General features: G+C 39.9%; 1 protein-coding gene across 1 annotated transcript; it reads left to right on the plus strand.

Moving 5' to 3' along the window:
- Positions 1-4,108: 4,108 nt before the first annotated feature.
- LOC136446214 (uncharacterized) lies at positions 4,109-21,169 on the plus strand. The gene is made up of 25 exons (XM_066444530.1): positions 4,109-4,244; positions 4,900-5,004; positions 5,300-5,401; positions 5,727-5,815; positions 6,179-6,310; positions 7,050-7,157; positions 7,474-7,577; positions 7,681-7,807; positions 8,272-8,398; positions 9,066-9,188; positions 10,614-10,689; positions 12,067-12,196; positions 12,612-12,733; positions 13,455-13,574; positions 14,076-14,273; positions 14,709-14,812; positions 15,315-15,494; positions 15,887-16,007; positions 17,005-17,190; positions 17,502-17,579; positions 18,104-18,232; positions 18,935-19,215; positions 20,121-20,289; positions 20,807-20,949; positions 21,085-21,169. The coding sequence occupies exons 2-25, from the start codon at positions 4,940-4,942 to the stop codon at positions 21,167-21,169; spliced, it is 3,099 nt and encodes a 1,032-aa protein (XP_066300627.1). The 5' UTR covers positions 4,109-4,244; positions 4,900-4,939.
- The last annotated feature ends 257 nt before the right edge of the window (positions 21,170-21,426 follow it).

The raw sequence follows: 21,426 nt of genomic DNA on the forward strand, positions 1-21,426 counted from the left end.
CAATTAACGATTGAGCTGTTAGTGAGAATTGCTAAGGGCCGGTACAATATTTAGCTGGGCGGTGGGGGGGGGGGGGGGGGTCAGTGTGCACGAGGGCGTGTCAAAAACATTCCTTCCCACTAACACCCCGAGCGCTGGAAATATATTCAAGATGTCGAGAAAGCCAATATGATCGCGTTTTCAAAAGTCCTTTACATCGTATATTGTAAAACTGATATGTTGTGACCTTGAGAAATATTTGGGACTCTGAAATGACAAAAATCTATTTGCCGTCCCCTAGGCTTCAACACCCCAAAAACCCTAAGAACCGGTCCTCCCGACCCCCTTCTAAAAATCGGACCCCCAATCAGTAAGTATATGTGATGAAATCACCCAGTTGTTGATGTCGGATTTTCAGGGAGGCTTCGACAGAGCCAACGTGATTTTTTTTTTAAATACGAGCAAAATCATCACAAAAGATGACGGGAAAACTCGACTCGTGCTACGGACGGGAGTATTTCCGGAATAGGCGGAAACACGCACCGCGACGGGTTTAGTAATCTCAGTAATCTAGTTCACTCCCCTCCTCAACAGAAACTCCGTAGCTTATCACCAATGGTTACACATAGCCGAACATGGAGCAGTCTGACAAGTTTTAGGCCACGCCTATCTTTTTAAGACGATCATGTCCTAGCCGTTTCCCAACCATCCCCCAACTATCAAATGACTTACTCCCCGACGGAGCCCCGAATGCTTTCTAACCTACTGCCAACCTTTCCAACCTCTATTCGCAATCTAACTGCCAAATCTCTCTTCACTTATTCCCAACCCTCTCAAACAGGGATCATGTTCGTTTTTCATCACCAAAACCGATTCTTCTATGTTGTTAACATCGCGGAGAGATCGCATTTGGATCACAAATAGATTCAATACGGCTTCTGGGGTTTTAGTAGGGCTTTCTTTGGGTAAGGGCCATGGTGCGGTTGGCTGAAAACCAGCTAACGACTGCCAACCTATCTCCTGAACCACTCCTAACCATGGTCGGGGGAAGGTCGGGAGACCGTGTTCGGCTTTCTGTAATGCTGGGGTCTGATTTCTAAAACGGGGCCCGGGCGGGTTGTTTTCGGAAACGAATGAAATATTGAAGTGTATATCAATAGATTTGCACAAGCTATGCTCTTAGATAATTTTGGGCCTTTCCGCGTTTTTTTCTTTTTTTTTTACTATACTTTTCGTTCCAAAAGAATGCCCAGCCAGGCACAGCATTAAAGATCTACCTTTGCGTTGCAAACAGTAGAATTTTGTACGAGATATCGAGGCCAGCGAATGATATCATAAGTGTGCTACCGTAAACCTATTATACTACAAATATGGCACAAACCTTTTGTACTTATTTTTCCACTTTGTGGTGGATAAATGTCACTGTAAATCACGAGCCGCCGTTTGTTAAAATCATTGTAATAATCAATATGAATAAGGGCTCAGCTGTGTCTAAAACAAGACGACCCACAAGATAACAGTGGATATTACAGAACCTCATACGATGGACCGCCTGAAGAAAGTAAGCTAAAGCATTAGCCTGACTACTGACCCACTCAGCCCAAAGGACAACATAAACCACTTTGTCAGACCGGATAAGCTACCATCACGCATCTGTTAAACGCCTCTTGGTAGGGCCCCCATTCCACTAGACAGCGATCGCTCTGTGCCCTTGCTACGACCTACATGTAAATATGATTTGTATAATCTTTGATTTCATAATTAGAATATCATACAAAATGTAAGAGTATTGCTGAGAGACAACAAAACACACAGAGCTTAAAAAATCGTTTTTATCTATGAAATTCGTCGAGCGCTCTGTTAAGTCTGAAAGCGCCACTCTAATGGAATAGGGGTATTACAATCCCTTTCCACAAGAGGCTGCGACCACGCTGCGACCGTTGTGTGACCAGGGACTTCACAGATCACTCAACAAATTCATTGATAAAGAACGAATGTTCTTAAAGTTTTGTGTGCTATTTTGCCTTTAAACATATTGAAATTTAAAAAAAATAAGTTGGCGCATTTTTTGATCGCTACATGGTCACTCAGCGCAGCGGTTCCTGTCTAGCAAAAGGGGGACCTTATAATAATAATTAAAAAATGATAATATAATAATAGCATTTTTTGTTGGACAATATAGATCTGTTTAAGTGCAGTGAGACGTGGAAAATCACAGCAAAAAATGAAAAGAAAACTTGACGCATTCCAACAAAGGTGTCTCAGAAAGATATATAACATAACTTATGAAGATAGAACTCAGGTCATTTGTTTAGAATGTCTGTGGAACGACACGCAAAAACAGCGCTACAATTAAATCTCGACAAAGGGAAAAGAAAAAGGGGAAGACCCAAACGTACATGGAGACACATGCTAAAGAAGGACCTTGACCAACTTGGGATTACCATGAAAGGAGCAGAAGTCCTGGCCCGAAACCGCACTGAATGGAGGAAGCTTGCTGCCCGATGTGCCACTCGGCACGGGAGGATCTAAGTCTAAGTAAGTGCATATCCAATGAAAATAATTATTTTCGCACTTGACTCTCCTTCATGAATAAAACTATAAGAATAGCTACCGTTACCGTTTCACTAACTGCTTCATGAAATCACCACAAAATGTCTCACATCTTATGACAATATTTCATCAAGTGTCAAACAACGTTACAGCAACATTTGGTTTCCCCGTGTCCCAAAACAGCTAAAGTCCCTTTCCTACCTGTTTTTGACGCGGCAGTTGTCGTCTGATGTGTCGTCTTGCTACGATAAACTCAAGGCCGCCTTACAAGCTGAGTCCTTAACCAGATAGACCGGCGCAGTGTCTACGTGTCAGGACACACGTAGGTGAAGTCAAATTTCTCGGTGTTTGTTTGTCGTTTCTATGGACCGAATAGTTGACAATCTTTAGAGATCGGATCTTTTCTACCCAACAGGGAGGAGAATTTTTTTTGACACACCTTACCTTCGAGTCGACATACAAGATATGCCTGGTCATGGTTACCTTTGGCATTTATGTTTTAGTCAGCAAATATCAGGCTTATATAGGATGTATCGCTATTGCTCAGGTAATCATTATTATACCTACCTGTTAGCCTTCCTTGGGGCATAATCACGTAATAGTTAAAACAAACACCTGGAAGGATCACACCGCGGGATTTACCAATTAGAAAATTAATACCGACTCAGTGCACAGCCTGAAGCAACCATTATCAGACTTACCCAGAATTTATCACCATTCATAAACCCCAGATTTTCGTGCAGTGTGAACCAAGATGCTTTGTGTTTAGCCGGCAAGACTTTAATTGTGAGTCCTGTCCCTGGCCCCTGAATGCACTGTACAGACTCTACGTGTCATTGGAAGTTTGCAGTCGTCTCGGAAGGACGTCTTAACAAGGAAACACCGTAAAAAAAAGCAAGTACCCGTTCATGCACTAGAACTCATTTATATTTGTAAAATACCCTAGAGTCGTCTCCGTCGCCCATAAATTGGCCTCCGAGAGTTAACGTGTCTTTCTTCACGTTTGCAGCCGTCTCGGAAGGACGTCTTAACAAGGATACACACCGTAAAAAATTCAAGTACCCGTCCATCCACTATTCATGTGCGTTTTTAAAAAATACGTTAGAGTTGGCTCCGTCGCCTCTAAGTTGGCCGCCGAGAGTTTACGTGTCTTTCTTCACGTTTGCATTCGCCTCGGAAGGACGTCTTAAAAGAACGGACACCGTAAAAAATGCAAGTACTCTTTTATCCCCTTGAACACATTGTTGCGAATACATCTAAAACATTCGATGGGGTGATATTCAGTCTTCAAAATTCCTGTTTATTTGAAGAATTCTTGTCAACAAAGACTGCTGTAACTAACAGTTATTTGTAACAAATTTCTTGGTAGTAAAGATTGTAAACACTAGTCTCTTTGCGAAGATATGCTCCAAACTGTTTCGCAAATATGCCTTTGTACTTTTTAATTGTGTTGTATAAATTTGACCGGACGAAGATTAAACTTCAAAGATCAGTCAGTCATTCGTCCCCCTGCACAACCTGGCATGTGACAGGGCAAGATTGTCACTTTAATCAGTCAGCCGTGTCTCCTCTTACACAGGTTCGCTTGTTTGTAAAAGTAAGCCGTGCCGCCTGTGTGAAGCATCGTCTCTTGGAGCTTAAGAGTTTACTGACTGTTCTCCTGACTCGTACGCTGTACATTAACACAAGTAGAGGCTGATTTGTTGAGTTCGGTGAGTCCTGTTTGTAGTCCTATGTTACGCAGTGTTATGTAATATGTAATGCCAGGTTGTGTTGTGTTGGACTGTGCTATGCTACGTTATATTATGCTGCAGTTGTGTTAAATTAGTTTACGTTACGAAATGTATATGTAATCTAAACAATATTGAGAGATTTTAATAATTCTTTATATCATTTTTTGTCCTTGCTGTGATTTTGCAGGAAGGGAAGCATAGCAAGGACAAGAGTAGCCTTTATTTTTCAGTTTCTCGCTGTCAGGGGCTGATTGGGCCTCTGTCGTGAACAGTGGAAAGGCTCCTTGAAGTGTGATTTAGACAGGTTATGACAGGAAAGAATTGTTGTCGGCTCTTGAGACGGTAAATGCATTCTGTTAGTCCTTATGTGAATTATGGCGCATATATGGAATACACTGCAGTATATTTATTTGATACATGTTAATATGAATAATACTCAATGTATTATTTTTGTGTTTTAAACTGGTGCTGTTGACAGTAATGCACACCGGACTGGTTTTTGTCAATATCAACTTTGGTTGATTTAATTGTATTCTTCCTTATCGGTGGTGCATGAGTAAGAAAAAAGTCATCTTAACAAAATTAAAGGATACATGTCAGTATGATATACCTTGTTTGCCCCCCCCCCCAAAAGGTGAGGTTCCTAAACAGTGACTCCATCACCGCAGTGCATCATGGGTTTCATCCTGAGCTTGCTGCCCTTACTGTTGGCGGTCGTTCCTTCGGAATCTCTGACTGGGTACTCAACTACAATATTATCTACACCTTTTGTACTATCAACACAATGATACATGTAGCCATGTGAAGCTCACTTACTACTTGCTTATCTGACTTGTTCACGTACATGTATACTTGACTGAATGCAGTTGATTTTAACATTCAGCGCGTTTCTTTAGTTCAAAGCTAGCGCTGAATAACGGGATAAGATATATGACATCCAACCTGATTTTACACAGTAAGCATTTCAAAGTGCAGTATTGCTGTAAACCAGGTGACGTTGAAACAGTGTTTGTTTGTTTGTTCATCCTTTGTAGGAGTAACGTCTGTTCGAGTATCGAGTACTATGGCTGCAGGGAGTCCTACTCCCAGAGATACACCACGTCCTGTGGCACTTTTAGTTGGTCAACCTGCACAAGGTTACTCTCCTTATTTCGCTGTCTCTAGCTTTATAAGGTACATGCTCAAAATAGGCTGGGCAGAAAACAATGACTGTACTTGATGTATTTTGTCTTACTGTAAGTATTTGCCCTCATTAAGAATGTTGTGAAAGTTTGCAGAGTACAATCATGGCACTGACTGCATTCGGATATTCCATTCACCAACGTAGTAAAGATACATAAGAGCATCATCTGAGGTTAAGGGCAGTGACCATATGAACTGATAGATATTTGATCCACTCTATATTGAGTCATTGGATTACTAAAATAATCCTTAACTATTGAACTATGATTATTTTTTCAGGTACCGTACATCATATAGGGGCGCTACATGCTCTAGAACTATTTACTTCTGCTGTAGCGGGTATGAGCAGTCCGGAAATCTGTGTGCTAGTAAGTAAATGCTATTGAATCCACTTTATCATAGCCTGTTAGAGCACAAATATATGACTTATTCTGCCGATAAACTTTCGAGGACAGGGCCCAATCTTGAATGATCTGTGTCAAGGCATGATCAAGTCAAGTCAAAATCAAAGCCTTTTTAACTCTATGTTTGTTTATAGTTTTGATGCCTGAAGAACTCGAAATAAAACTGTATATTTTTATTGACTGTATACCGACTTGAAGACTGGAGACAGGCATTCATTTTAACGTTCGGTTGACGTTAACTATGCCCCACGAGATAACATGACGTCGTGGAAAAAAAACATAATATGCTCCTATAGTTCTCATTTATTCAAATACATCATCCTTCAGGGATCTGCACGGACTCCAACTGTGACGCGCACCTGTGCTGGAATGACATCTGCCCAGTTTGTTTCCATGACTACGGAACTCACAATAGGCGTCCTGCGCGAGCATTTGACGTAGATGGCTTGAACTGTGAACGTAAGTCTACAGGGATTGAACGTAACTTGATATTTTTGTGTTCACACAATGTCATTGTCAATGTTTCAGTCGGTAATTCGACTTGGTCCATTGTTCCATATTGGTCCCTATTTCGTTCTTTTATGTGTTTGACTTGTAAAACAATCTTATAAGCTGCACTGTGCACTGTCTTGGTTCCTACATTTCATTTGCTAACAAAAATTGTCAAGTAAAGAAATATTTTCGGAACTTTTGATTTATAATTAACTTGACACATAGTGTAACCAATTACTTGATCAGTAGCTTATCATCAAGGGGCGAATTGCCTTTGCTAAGTAAGTAGATTTGTTAAAAGTAGAAAATGAGGAGGACTTCCACATAGCAATAAATAAATAGAATTAAGGTTTGTCACATAGCCATTTTAAGGCTGTATAGGGTCGGCGGATTGTAAATTGAATTTGTATATATAGGGTACGCTATTGAGAGAAGGCGACCGTCGTTCTCCTTACACCTCCTTTTGCCTCCCCAACAGAAGACAGGTACCCATTTTTACAAAAGGTGTGACAAAAGGCGTTAAAAGTGCCTTTCACATGGACACAGCGTCTAGCAATAAAAACAATATTGTCTTCTTAATCTCGTGTCCATTGGCCTACCTTCTGGATCATTCGACGCCCCACGGGGTGTTACATATTATATAGGGTACATAGTACATGTAACCATCTTTATAACCTTTAACTACCATTATCGTCTGCTCTGACAGGACGCTGTTCCTGGCGTTCGGACAGCAACTTGTGTTTCCCGGGAACCTGTGAGCTGGCTACGTCCTGTAGGTGCTCATCAGGCTTCTCTGGTCATCACTGCAAACAAAGTAGGCTACTTTCCCCGTTTGAAACAAAATAATAGAATTGATCTATAACAAAATAATAGAATTGATCTATAACATTACCTTTCTATTCGTCTACATTTCTTTAGCTTCAATGTTAATTATTAGTTGATTTGTCAAAAGTGCAGTTGTAGTTTGCTTTTGTTATGTCTTGATGTGAAATCACAGAAAGATATTCCTGGATCCCTGGACATGGAGAGTTCAGTATAATCAATAACCTTGGTTTTCTCGGGGGGGGGGGGTCACTTTGCACGTACTTTTACAACGTCAAAGATTACACGATTAAATTCAATGTTCACAGTTACTGCTCGGCCAACGTACCTGCATTGGATTGGATATCTGTACGGCAATAATGGCGGCACAGCAGAAATAGACACTGACAATCTCAACACATGGACCAACAAGGTAACACTGTTTTTCTCACACCTGTTCAATTTCAATAGTACAATTGTTTCTTGTATACTTTAAGGTAAATTACTCATTCACTTTTTCTTCTTCTCATTTTTAGATTCCCACTCGTCTGGAGTTCCAGTGGCAGTTCAAGTATGACAAACCGAACCCTACTTATCATGCCTACATCCGGGACTTCAAGGTCGGCCCAGTGGAGAGCTCACTGTCATGGTGGCTTCGCAGAGGTAACATTTGCACTCAAGGGCTGACAGCAAACCTACTTGCCCCCATTGAGCCCATGATAAGAGGCACTTAAGCAAGGCCCCGTAACAGTACTTACCGTAACTTCAATCTTGAAAATTCTCGAGACATTCGAGATTTTGGTCGCGCTGTGAGTTCGCAAGGGTCGCAGGAAAAATTCCACTTGAGCACGTTTTTTGGACGGGGGTTCGGCGCTTTGAATGCGCTCTGGCCAGTTTAAGGTCGCAGTGAGAACGCGGAGAGCGCGGTTATTACAGGAATTTGCTTGTTTTGGATGGACAAAAAGTCATTCAATTAGTAAATAAAATCTAAACATAATTACTTAAACATCATTACCAGCTATTGACTGATTTAACACCGAAAACCAACGACATTGGTTCCCAAAAGATGACTGGGACATGCAAATATATAATCTAGGAGACGTCCATGATACTTTGTTCACCCGTAGGCGGTTCGACAGTCACCATTGGCTCCCGAAGCTGTGACGAGTCCCTAAGTCGTGACGACCCTCCCCTGGCACCTGTACAGTGTGACAGGGAGGTCAGCGTGTCCTTCACACCTTCGCACCTGGACGAGTAAGTACACTTTGATTTTATTATCACATTCTAGCATATAATTTAGAATCTTGAAATCTACAAATTCCTGATTGTATATTAATATTGATTTGTAAAAATGTGTCTTCACAGTTTACAAAGTATCATACACAAATGTTAAGATAAAACGTCCTGATTATGGTTCATTTAGAGGCCACTGAGACATCAACGTTAGACATGGTCCAGAAAAAAAAGATATGGTTAAAATATATAAAATTGCGCATAAACCCCTTTTATTGTAGTATTCCGGCCTTTAACTTTTGATTCATTTATCTATTTTATTTTTGGTGTGATTAAAGATTCTTAATGCGTCATCGGAATCGAAGTCCCAATCAGTTCTATGCGTTTGACAAATCTTGTATATTCTTATTCTTATTGTATATTTAAGCGCAGTATATAGTCTTTGGATAAAATCCCGGCGTGTGTGCGAGTGTATGCTGGCTCAGAAATGGTCAGAAAGCAGTATGGATAATGGGTAAAACCCTGCCTTGATGTCATCCTCAAATCAAATCAAATCTAAACTCTATGCTATATTGACTTAGATAATGGCTTAGACTATTTTTATGAAAACTCATGCGACATAATATATGGCTTAATTTACTAAAGTCCCCGTAATGAAGACATTGTCTATGGTCTGTTTCTGCCACAGGTTGAACATTGATATCTCCACAAAGCTAGGAGGATTCATGGCTGTGTACAACTATGACAGTAGGAGACAGTACAACGTTTACTACAACGATGGTCCCTATCGAACTATATCAGCAAAGTTCGGGTGAGCCAAAGTGTGATTTATCAGTATCTAGTAAATGATCTGAATACGATACCGTACGTAGCATAACAAATGTTCCAAATATTTTTCGGATGGGAGTATTTGAACGTTTTTGTGACTTAGCCGTGTGGACTTGTAGCTGCTTTATCGTGATTTTTTGTGCTAAGACAATTCTATATCTTAAATAGAGTTCCACGACCTCATATCTTCGCCAAATGATTTTAACCTTTATGATTGACGTATTGTGGGTATTTCTCATTGATTACAAATTTTTCTTGTTGTCTTATGTTGATTAAGATTTTCTTATACAAAAGAAAAACAAGAAAATTCAAGAAACCTTCTGGGAAGTTCTTTCTATGTCAATTCTTACACATAGAATTTTTTTCTTAAGTTAACTTAATCAAAGAAAGTTCAAGAAAATATTTCTAGCATGCTGTTTTCCAATAAGTATTTTCTAGAAAAATAAGAAAAATTTGCTTTCCCTGCTTAATATAAGATTTGTTTTTTGTTTCGTCAAATTTGTATTCTTACAGATTCTTCCCATATGTTTTTTTTTTTAAATTAGATTTTACTAGAATTATTTTCTTGAACTTTCTTGGTTCATGTTAACTTAAGAAAAAAATTGTTGATTAAAACAGGTATTTTTGTTTGTGCCTAATACAGAGATTCTTGTAAACAGAATAATATTCTTGCTGACAGAAACATTTTCTTTGTAGAAGGAAAAACAAGAAAAATAAGAAAAACGATTTTTGGTATAACATATGTCACATTTTTGAGAGTCCGATCATGAAATGCGGCGGATGTATAAACTTTCCTAATTAATTATGCAAATTAGATACAGATTTGCATAATGAGTATTTAATCATGTAAATCATCACTCAAGCTATCTATACACCAAAAATCATGACCATCCATCAAGCCCTTCTTGAGTTATTCCCTTTCAAAGTCTAAAGCAAAACCTGAGTTATGTTGGTCATTTACATACACACATACACACAGACGCACAGACGCACAGAAAACAAAATCTTCTTGGCGAAGATAATCACTCTATTAAACACAAGAAAGAAGCAACACCTGCTTTATAAAGGTAATTTGTGGCAAGATAATTTTAGGGAGTATCTTCCTCGCGGAAAACGGTTCTCAACGCCACAAGAGGTCCTTTAAAATTGATATATTTTTTGTATCAACAGGACTAGAGAAGAAATATATTATGTATAGCATCAAAGACAAAGGTAATCAATGATATCGCCATGTAACGAAAGAAATGATGGTTTATTGTTTTGCGAAATCGGTGTCAATTGACTGTTTTCAGAAATAATCGTGGATTATGTTGAACAAGCGTTATCTGTAGAGTCACATGGATAGTTGCATTGTTGCAAACAAAGAGCAACATATTTTGACTGACAGATTTATTTGTTAAACCTCCAGTTTTGACTACACAACGCCGACTAATGCAGGCCCTCTATCTGACATGTTACATCTCGGGGAGTTTTTCACAAAGCAGGTTAGTAAAATTACATTATAAAATAATAAGTGATCGAATTAAATTCCATTAATAGTCAGCATCAATGATCTTTCTTCAGTGACTGAGAATGGATCATATCTACCTCGATGCCTAACCGTCATTGACGTACAAGGTTAGTATTCGTCGGTGAAGACATCGAGGTAGAGCAGTGCATAATACAAAATGCCTACCTACCTGCATACGTGCACAGGCCAGGAACTGGCCCCTTGCTTTCCAGGTGGATGCTCCAAGACGTCCTGTCCCTTGCCCTAGCCTCTGCTTCCCGAATGTTAAACCCAGTGTGGATTAAGGAAAATCTCAAAAGTGTCAGAAGTTTTAGATAGCTTTCTCTATCTCATTAAAATGTATATGATTATCTGAAAAAGCTTGGGTATACGGATCTTTATAATTTAACTAAACAAAACATATGCATGTTGATGGTACCTTTCTCTGCCACTGTCGATTTATGGTATTAAAGCGTTTAACGCAGTACGTTTGCCACCATGATGAGAGTCTGTTCGCCAAACAGAACTAATGATTTCACAACAACAGTGTACATAGATAAACATGGCATCTACAATGAAGATTGTATTGCAGATATCTCAAAGTATTCTAGTCAATGAATACTGTTTGATTAGCTCCGAAACCGACCGGAGTACGGAGCCCCAAACATGCCCAGACCAGCCTTCAATACAACAAGCTTTCTCCGTCCACAGTCGGTCGGTCCGCTTCTATTCCATCTGGATAAATCTACACAAAATCACCAAATGCTATATTATTCTAGTCAATTTCCGTCGCAAATAACGTAAAATACTCAAAATCTTCAACAAAACAAAGGAATATACGGCTCGCACCAATATACAGGATATATATATTGGATCGTTTCTGAGCTGTGATTGGTTACTTCCTCCTTCTTTTGACCAATGGTGTCCAGCTTAAGATGTTACAATTGTTCCAAAGTGTTATCTTTCTAAATGTTCCAATTGTTCCAAATGTTTCAAATGTTCCAAATGTTTCAAATGTTCCAAATATAGAGAAGGAAATAGAGAAATAAGCTCGGGGAAAATAGAGATCTCATCCTAAGGCATAAGTGCCAGCTGTCCTGTCATCTATGGCCAACTGACGACTAACCATTAAGAAAAATATCCCGTAAGAGTGATAAACTTATAAGCCTCATCATCAAGTATATAATCTATTGTCTTTTGTTGCATCCATGAATTCGTGTGTGTGGAAAGCTCATTATAAACAGGCAACAATGTATGTGATGTAACAGGACAATCAATTGACTTCCAGCAATGTAGAATTCAGGGGTAGCATTAGGACGCTAGGATAAAAATTAATCCTTAGTTCCATTATCCTCGATGTTTTTTGGTGTAGCAAAGGATAACTGCCCGTTGGTCGGGCTGGGCCGACACGGGGTCGGGAGTAGGACGGTACAAGGTTGATGTTTACCAGCTGCAGAGGGCCGGGGAGGAGCTAACGGAGACATACCCTCCCATCCATGAGCGTAAGTAACCTGCTTTTAGAAATGTTACGCCAACTCTTGAAGCCTTTGTTGTGATATTAGATGTTTTCTTCATCTTATCCCCTTCACGAGTAAAATAAGCCTCGCCTTGCTTTCTTCACCGTACAAACTAACCTAACGCTACACCTTACAGTAGAGGCACCAAAAAAATGTTCAACGTGTTGTACTATCTTTGCCTAGAAGGATATGATTTTGGTGCCAATTGTTCGTGGGAAATATAACTTCAGAAGTTGATGATGAATATTTATCACATGTTGTATGTAGATTGCTTTTTTGCTATTATCAATGTGTACGACAGGCATTATTTGACTCAGTTATATAGCATATGTCTGTAGCTTTGGTGTTGTATATTTAGTGACTTGTAGAAAATATTGCATGACGTGTTTCTATGTACCAGTGGTTGTGAATGCACCGACGAGTTCGGTGCAGTTTGACATGGACGTGAACACTCCGGGGGTCTTCTCTGTCGTCCTGGCCGTGGAGGATGCATCAGGGGGCGTGGAAACGGGAAACATACAGGTAACATGTAAAGCCATATGTTTAACTCATTAGATGAAAGATATATGTACGTACAGACACACACACACACAAACATGCACACACAAGCATACAATCACACACACACACACACAAGCATACATTCACACACACACGCGAAAGCAGGCAGCAGAAACATGCATAGACATGACAAGCGCAGATTTACGTACCGGTTTAATTTTGTCATTGTACATACCTGTAGATATTTTCGTGTTCTTTTTAAGATGTTTGTATATGTTGGGTATGTGTGTGGTCAAACGAGCCTGAGGTAAACGAAAAAAATAAATAGACATGAACGCGCAAGGACACAAGTGAACACACGTACAAATACGCGCACGAGTACACACAAACGCACACACACACACACACACACACACACACACACACACACACACACGCACACACACACACACACACACACACACACACACTCATACACACATACATACACACACACACACACGAACATAAACACAAACATGTACACACATACACACAACAAATTAAACACACGTACACATACACAAATCAACACAAACATGTACACACAACAAAACGCATACATACATACATACATAAAAACAAACATGCACACACATGCGCACATACAAGATAATCAAATAACACATAAATCTACTATACTAGCAGTGTCAATATAATTTCATCCGAAGCCAAAGGTAATCCAAGTCCATTTTTCCTGTAGTTGTGTCGTCGCTTCTTCATCTATGACAGTCTGTCGGACATAACTGTGGACGTTGATGAAAACCGAGGGGACCTTGGATCGATTTTTGCCAACACTGCACTTGCCGACACCGACTACCAGGTGATTACCTTGTTCATATTCGTGTAACTCATTTTTAAAGACATGTTTTCACGCGTGTTAGATTTAATTTATGAACGGTAAATTCTATAGCATCAACGATGCATCACATGAACGAAATATATGGTAATGATGATAATAACTTTAGTACAAAATCCATCCCTGAGAGCTAATTGCAATAAATCAAAGCAAAGCAAAACAATAGTATACAGGATGAAGGTGACATAAAATATTGTCTAAATCATACCTTTGCAAGAGTTTAACTTCTTGGTGAAATGGGGAGATGAATCGGCCAACGGTTTGGTAGAAAAACGAGTAACATAACTTAAATTAAGAATAAATGTCGCTTTTTTGCTGAGATGTGAAAAGGTTGGTAGTAATAAATGCAATAATAGTATCGACTTGAGGAATGAAAGGATTATGAAAATCAACACTGCAATAGTCAAGACATACATTTAGAAAGACTGACTAATCAAAGCGTCACTTCATCTTACTCTCATACAGTGGCAAACGAACCTGGGGGATCCCATTACAGTCTATTACCAAGATCATTTCATCCAGCACACCCACCACAACGGCCGCTTCCTGGCGCCCATCCGGGCCTTCAGCGGACTGCACAACTCGGCCACGTATGATGACGTCAGCACAGGGGGTCGTTCACGACAGTCAATAGACAACGAGCAGGGCGTGGTCAGATTTCAGGTAAAATATGCTGTCATGAAACCAGAAGAGCTGGGATGTCCCTAGCAATAGCTCAACATGTAGCAGCCTGACATCGCGGTTGGGGCTGCACCCGTCTTTTGGAAGGAACGTAACATAGGGGTCTCGTGTTCGACTATGTTAAAAGGGACGGGCTAGCAACCCCTCGGTGTAAAATATATCCTGCTAGTAAACAGTACGAAAACTTGTTAACATATTTGCACCTAGGCACTTTTGGGGTCTGAACGAACTCAATACACAAATCGTAAGGAATTGTCACTTGTTCAACTTGTCACCATTCTTAAATTGAACTATCTGTACTATTTTTCTATCAACAGTTTCTTGTTGCAATTAGCCCTTTGAGCACATTACACATTATCGTACATACTTGCATGATATAACTTACTAGACGCAATACATTGTTTGCGAACATTACAGGTGGCGTATGGAGTGGACAACCAGGGCGGAGAAAGTCTCTCACCATCCGGCTGGACTGATGTGGATGATCTCCACAGTGGTGCCCAGTCTCTTACAGTGTCAAGGTTAATCATAAAAGAAATTATCTCCCTCTTCTATCTTCCTGCAAGTGCAATAGTGCTATTATCACGTAATCAATGAATTCAATCGACTATCTTATCAAATTAATATTCAAAAGAACGACTCTCGGAATGTAGCATATTAATATTACCAGTAATAGACTACTTTTGCTGTGTTTATTTGCATATGAAATTCAGTTGTATTCCAATTTTTATGTATACCTTCACGGAAGGCAAACATATACTTTTTGCTCCGTTTCTTCTTCTCCAAGCAAGACTAGACGGCTGCCATGGTAACCGGAGGAGGTGTAACAGACACCCTGTAGTATTCGTGGCAGGTCACATGATACATTAATATGTTTGAGGAAGAATTAACAGAGCAGTAGTTTGTTAGGCTAGATCGATCATGTACAGGTAAACACCATGCATTTGCTCGAAGTCAAGTCAAGTGTTGTCAAGTCAAGTCGAAAATGTTGCCTTTCGATTTGCTTGTTGCATTTGTCTCCAGGTATGACGGCAACACGATGATGGTTTGGATCAAGGCCACTGATATTGTTGGGAACGAGAAGACCGATGTCGTCACTGTTCACATCGACTCGTCCCCACCCATCATCGAGGACCTTTGGCTGGAGAAAGACGGAGAACTGGACCTAGCGGTTCATAATCTTAAGGAACTTTGGGCGATGAGGTTGGAAGAGCTTTTGCTGAACTTGATTTTAAAAGAATAAGTCATTCATATCATTGACTGCTGAGTCTTGACTAATACTAAGGTATACAGAAAAGGGTCACGATTAATGGAAGAGTATGGGTGACCCAGCGTGCGTGGTTTAAAACGCGTGCCGTGGCGAGGCCGCCGTGCCGCTGCGCGGAAAGCCAATGCCCCTTTTTAGAGATATTCTAGATGTGCTTGCATTTCATTTCTTTGTTTGTTTGTTGTTTCTTCTTATTTGATTTTTGTCATCAGCGTTGGCATCTAATTGGATAGTTTTGATGATGCAGTCGATATTTTGACCTTGCCGGCCTGCTTGCTATTACTATTACTGTTAGTATTTCTATTACTAATTACTATTACTATTACAGGGTGGAGTTTCAGGCCTATGATATCCACAGCGGACTGCACACTATCTCCTGGGAGCTGTTTGACATGGATGACTACAGCATTGTACATGGAACAGGCGACCTGGCCGTTCGAACGGAATCGGTAAAATAGTTATAATGTTTCCTATAAACGTACCAAGATATGTTGCATATATTACGTAAACTTCTATCAATTGTTGTATATCTACATTTACACTACTGTAAACGAACTTGCTTCGTGAATAATATGATAGTAATATACTATTTTTACGTTTGGGACCAGCCTGGAATCCAAACCTATTATAGCTCCCGAGTCTCTCGGTAGGTTTGGATTCCAGGCTAGTTTGGGACCGCATTCTAAACACTGCATAAACTACCAACTAGTATGCTTATAATCATGTACATATTCTACGTTTTGGACCGCATATGTAGCCAGCTACAGTTAGCTTCAGTGCGAAATTCCAGCTTGTATTGCCCTGAGGATAGTGACAGACTAGTGCTGCGTACCGGTACTGTGTACCGGTACTGTACCGTAAAAATGATTCGGTACAGGTCCAAAATACCGGATCATGAAGTACCGGTACTGTACCGATATAAATTGACACCAAGTATGTGCTTATTTTGTGACTGATGTCCTGACCTCATGCAACACCAAACGTGACCAAAGTGACACCTTGGAACAGCGTAACTAATATGCAACAGATCATTCAGGCAGGCCGGGAGTTTTGATAGCAAGGCCAAGGGAGATTTGCGGTAGGAAACCTAGTTATGTTCTTTGAATAAAGATACTGACAAGTTGAAAACAATTTATTTTTTTGTCATTGATGAAGTTCGGAAAAACACATGTTAATTTTTCAAATTGTTCAGGTACAGGTACAGGTTACCTGTACCTAAACCTCTGTGCCGGTACCTGTACCTGATGTTACGTTTAGGTACGCAGCACTATGACAGACGGTCACTGAAACGTCTATGCACAAAGAACTTTGTTATCCAACGATCTTGACAGCTGGTATATTTCGATGTAATTACAACTTTGCAAAATCTCTGCTTCGCTGTAACATTTCCAAGGAAAGTACATAATGTCTGGTCTTATATTGATCGTGTGAACTTTTTTCTCTCAGGACCCGAATCTGTGCCTGATGGGAGAGTGTGTGTGCTCACCCATGTCTCCTTGTTATATGACTGGGTACGAGATCGTACCAGACGCGTCCAAGATGGCCATTCCCACTGGTGGGCACAACCACGACTACCACCTGGTAGTGACTGTCACCAACAGGGCACGTCTGGTCACCACAAAAACTCTTCAGGTAAACCAACTTATATTATATGTATACAATCACCAGCACAGGATTGACTGTATTCTCATTTAAAAACATTTTTTCTAGCAAGTGATCATGAAGGCAAAACATTTCTAGAAAACAACAGGGAATGAAGGTTAACTAATGTTATGTTCTGCATTTTGCTAAAAATCAGTGTCCTTTTTTTGTATTTCCTTTTCTCAAACTCTACTCTGATGGGGCGACTGAACAATGTCCGCTCTAGAAACATTTCCAACCGTATAATTGTTATATATTGATTCTGTCCTCGGTCGTATTGAACAGACTAAAATGTGTTCTAGATCACCGTTGATATCAGCCCTCCTGAGCCAGGTCACGTGATGGATAGTCTTCCCGACCAAATTGACATGGATTTCCAGGTAAGGCTTTGACATAAGTCAGGTGCCAGTAACCCAGGTAGGGCTCTTAAGTTGGGAGGACACCGGCTATCTAGGTATTAATTAAATAAAGGTAAATATCAATGATATATTCTGCAATGCCCAGACTCCTAAAGAAATAAAGTAGACTACCAGCTGCGATGATTATTGTATGTTGGGCAGCGGAACTTGACTTGAAATTGTTTCGCATTGGCATCCGCAGCTACAAATAGACTTGACATATTCAAGGCGCACGTGCGGTAATGCAAAGGCGTACAAGAAGTATGTGGGGATTACGGACATCTTGCCGGCTGCTGTTGCTGTTTGCTACGTACAAATTCTATAATTGAGACAAATTAAATAGAGATTATGATAATTGAAATATTCATATTTCTAATCTAAGTGTATGTTTGCTTGCACTTGCCATATCTATTACTGATCATGAATACGTATGAGGCTCTTTGCTTGGTAACAGCAACGACAGTGTCAATTTGTAGATGTGGATTTGTGTTTATCCTTTTCCATAGACCGATGCGAGTGTCGACTGCAACTGGAACGGGTTCTTTGATCACGAGAGTGGCGTTAAGTTTTACCACGTTTACTTTGACACCCGGTGTAGAACATCAGATGACTTTGATGTGCCGGAACCGCGAATGGTAAGGCTTCCGATAAAGTTGTTTTTGCAAATGCATAATATATTTATGATGATATACATGTAGCTGTAGCATAAATGCTGAAGTGTTTAGAACTTCCAGCTCTGTAAACGTTTAAAAACAAAAAATCCCAACCTGAATTTCTCCACTCTACCGTCAAGTACTTCAAAGCGGCGATTGTAAAATGTGAAAGAAGATATATGACCTGTAGAAAAGTTAGATAGGTAAGAAAGTATGTTTTTCTCTTTCACAGACAAAAGCTTAAGGTGTCATTAAGCAGTTTGGAAAACATATCAATGTTTTACAACTTGTCTTTTATTGGGTAAAATTATGAATGAAAAAAATATCACAGAAGAGAGTTTAAGTTTCTTTTGTGTTAATTTTGCGAACTATTCTTGAGTTTTAATTCGAAAATTGCCCTTTATCGGAGACAAAGGGCAAAGCGAAAAAAAAATTCAATGGTTGTGTGAACGATCTTTAAAAAAGATGTGACCATGAAAGCGTTGTATCTTGTACTGTCTATTTTGTTCTTGTTGTTGTTCATTATATTTGTATCAATACAGCCACCAACTATAGCTGCCTGACCGACGTACATATATGTAATGTATAATGCTATTTTTCAAATAGATATGGATATAAAAACTAAATTACTTTTATGCTGATATAGCAATCCAAAAATTTCGATTATCATATTTCTATGATCAGATGACCCGAAAGGCGACAGATGAGACACACGCTAGCTACACCGCCCCTGCCCCAGGTACATACCACTGCACAGTGGTGGCGTACAACCGTGCCCTGGACCCGTCCGTACCGGTCTGTTCAGACGGGATAGTGTACGACATCACCAGTCCTACAGTCACAAACATCGCTATAGAGAACATACACGTCAACTCGGGGGCGGTGAAGGACGGCAACGGAGGAGTTTGGATGGTGGACGACATGCTCAGGAAAGTACCCGTGGAAAACCCATCTTCAACATGCAGGTAAGTTAATTACTTAGACATAGTGGCACATCGGACAGCAAGCTTCTCCATTCAGAAATGTTTTGGGCCAGAACTTCTGCTCTCCTCGGGGTACTCCCCAGCTGGTTAAGGGCCTTCTGTAGTATGCAAGCAAGTTAGGAGCATGTCTAAATCCAGCTTCTACCAGCCCTTCCACTGGTCAGGCCACGATAAGCTTGATGGCCAACACCTCAAAGTCAGGAAAATAGGAAACATCCTAATCCTGTTGATGTATGATCATGTGCTACCATGGACCAATTACTGTCAGCCTGAGAATTGTCTGTAAGTTCCTATTGGATGTATTTTCATAGTGGTCAAGAATCTTGAGCTCGTATGGTGACTATAAGAAATGGACTCTCTAGTCACACGTATATAGCCGAAATCTGTCGGGAGGAGGCCCGATAAGCCCTCCTCCCACGACAGCGAGATGTTGTGTAACACAGGCCAAAAACAAGTGTGCAATATCCTAAAGACAGTACCATGAACTACCTTTATCAATTCGTTTATTACGATACCCTTTAGTCGTATCACAACTAGTCTTACAGTGTTCATCATACATACAAATACAGACGTATATACAGATTGCAAGATTAAAAGAAACGTATATACATAAGCATAAAATACCCCCTTCCCCCCCGTAATGAATTTTGGGTTCCCTAACCTTTTTTGTAATTGATCTTTCATGAACCTGTGAAAAACTTTACTAATATGAATACCCCGAGCAGGTTACAGTCCATTAAACATCTCTTTACTTAGTTGTTTCATTGCATATCTAGCAAAGGTATTTTACAATGCGGCACAAACTATTTGGTACCTTGGAAGTTGGAATGACACAAAAATATAACGGTTGTACAATAAAAAAACACTTGTTATATTTATTTTCGTAGGTCAGTGGCCAGACAAGTTGAAGACCCACACATGTTTCCTGACCGTGAACCTGAGTTTATTTCCGGCAACAAGACCAGTTTCTCCTATACAGACTGGATGGAGCTGTTTGAGAGTTGTGAGTCTGTGGGACCGCTAGCCGACCACTCCTTCCTAACGGGGGATAAACACGTGAGTGTTCTAGACTTTATATGAATGTGGTTACTTCATACCCGGCAGCTCTTTCCTTAATTAGTCTAGACATAGATATTACATCATGAGCTTGAAAGAAGAAAAGAAACACGAAGGCCATTAAGCAAAAAATACTTTAAAAAATTCTCAACTATCATTGAACATATATCTTATATTGGCACTGTTTATAATTCTCCTTGCAAATCGATGACATGTATGACCTACTTAACTGAAAGTCATCCTCGTTGGCTTCCCTGACTTCCAAGTATTTTTTTTTTATTTCGTGAATTTTTCATCCAATGGTTTCATCCAAATGATTGCAAAAAAATCTTATTGGATTATCATTGATAACTTGGAAGACCCATAATTAGTTATGAATATGTAAATTCAGCACGAAAAAATTGATCCCGAAATGAGCTTAGTTTTATTACATATCCGTCAAGATTCATTCTGAATATGAAAATTACGTGTTTTTTTGTTGTTGTTGCGAAAATAACTTACCGAGTCATCCCCCCAGTTGATAGTTTACTGGAACGGTACTGATGGTGAGAGCAGCATACAGGATTACCTGGTGGGTCTGAGCTCCACGGAGTCAGGTGTGATAGACCCTGACATCATGCCACTTACTCCAACTAATGGGCACACCTTCTTTAATACCAGGTATAAGATGTAATCTGGTGTCCTCGCGATGGTTTGCTTTAGCTTTGTTTTCGTCTTTATCACTGATTAATTTTTTTATACTGTATTTGAGCAAGAAAAATAGATTTGTTTTTCACATTATTTTCCTTATGCCAGGCACTCTGGACTCGGAGAAGGCAGTGAATTCTACTTGGGAATAACGGCCATAAACAAGGCCGGACTACGAACGACAAAGGTATGAATTATGAACGTTTAAAAAGGTTTCTTTCTTTTCTATTTGGAAGCATGGCATGTTCTTATACATAGTATGGTGTGAGCAGACAATCATGTATATATGTATTAAAGATTAAATGGAGTAGTACGATTTAAACTTTACATCTGGATAAATTTCGATAAAAATCGGACGTTTCGGGCGTCCATCCGACTGCCCTTTTTCAACGAGAAGTTTACTTACGGATGCGTAAAGAATGTTAATTCCTAAGTTCTAAATAAACAAAA

Source organism: Branchiostoma lanceolatum, chromosome 12 (genome assembly GCF_035083965.1).
Source record: "Branchiostoma lanceolatum isolate klBraLanc5 chromosome 12, klBraLanc5.hap2, whole genome shotgun sequence".
NCBI classification, from domain to species: Eukaryota; Metazoa; Chordata; class Leptocardii; order Amphioxiformes; family Branchiostomatidae; genus Branchiostoma; species Branchiostoma lanceolatum.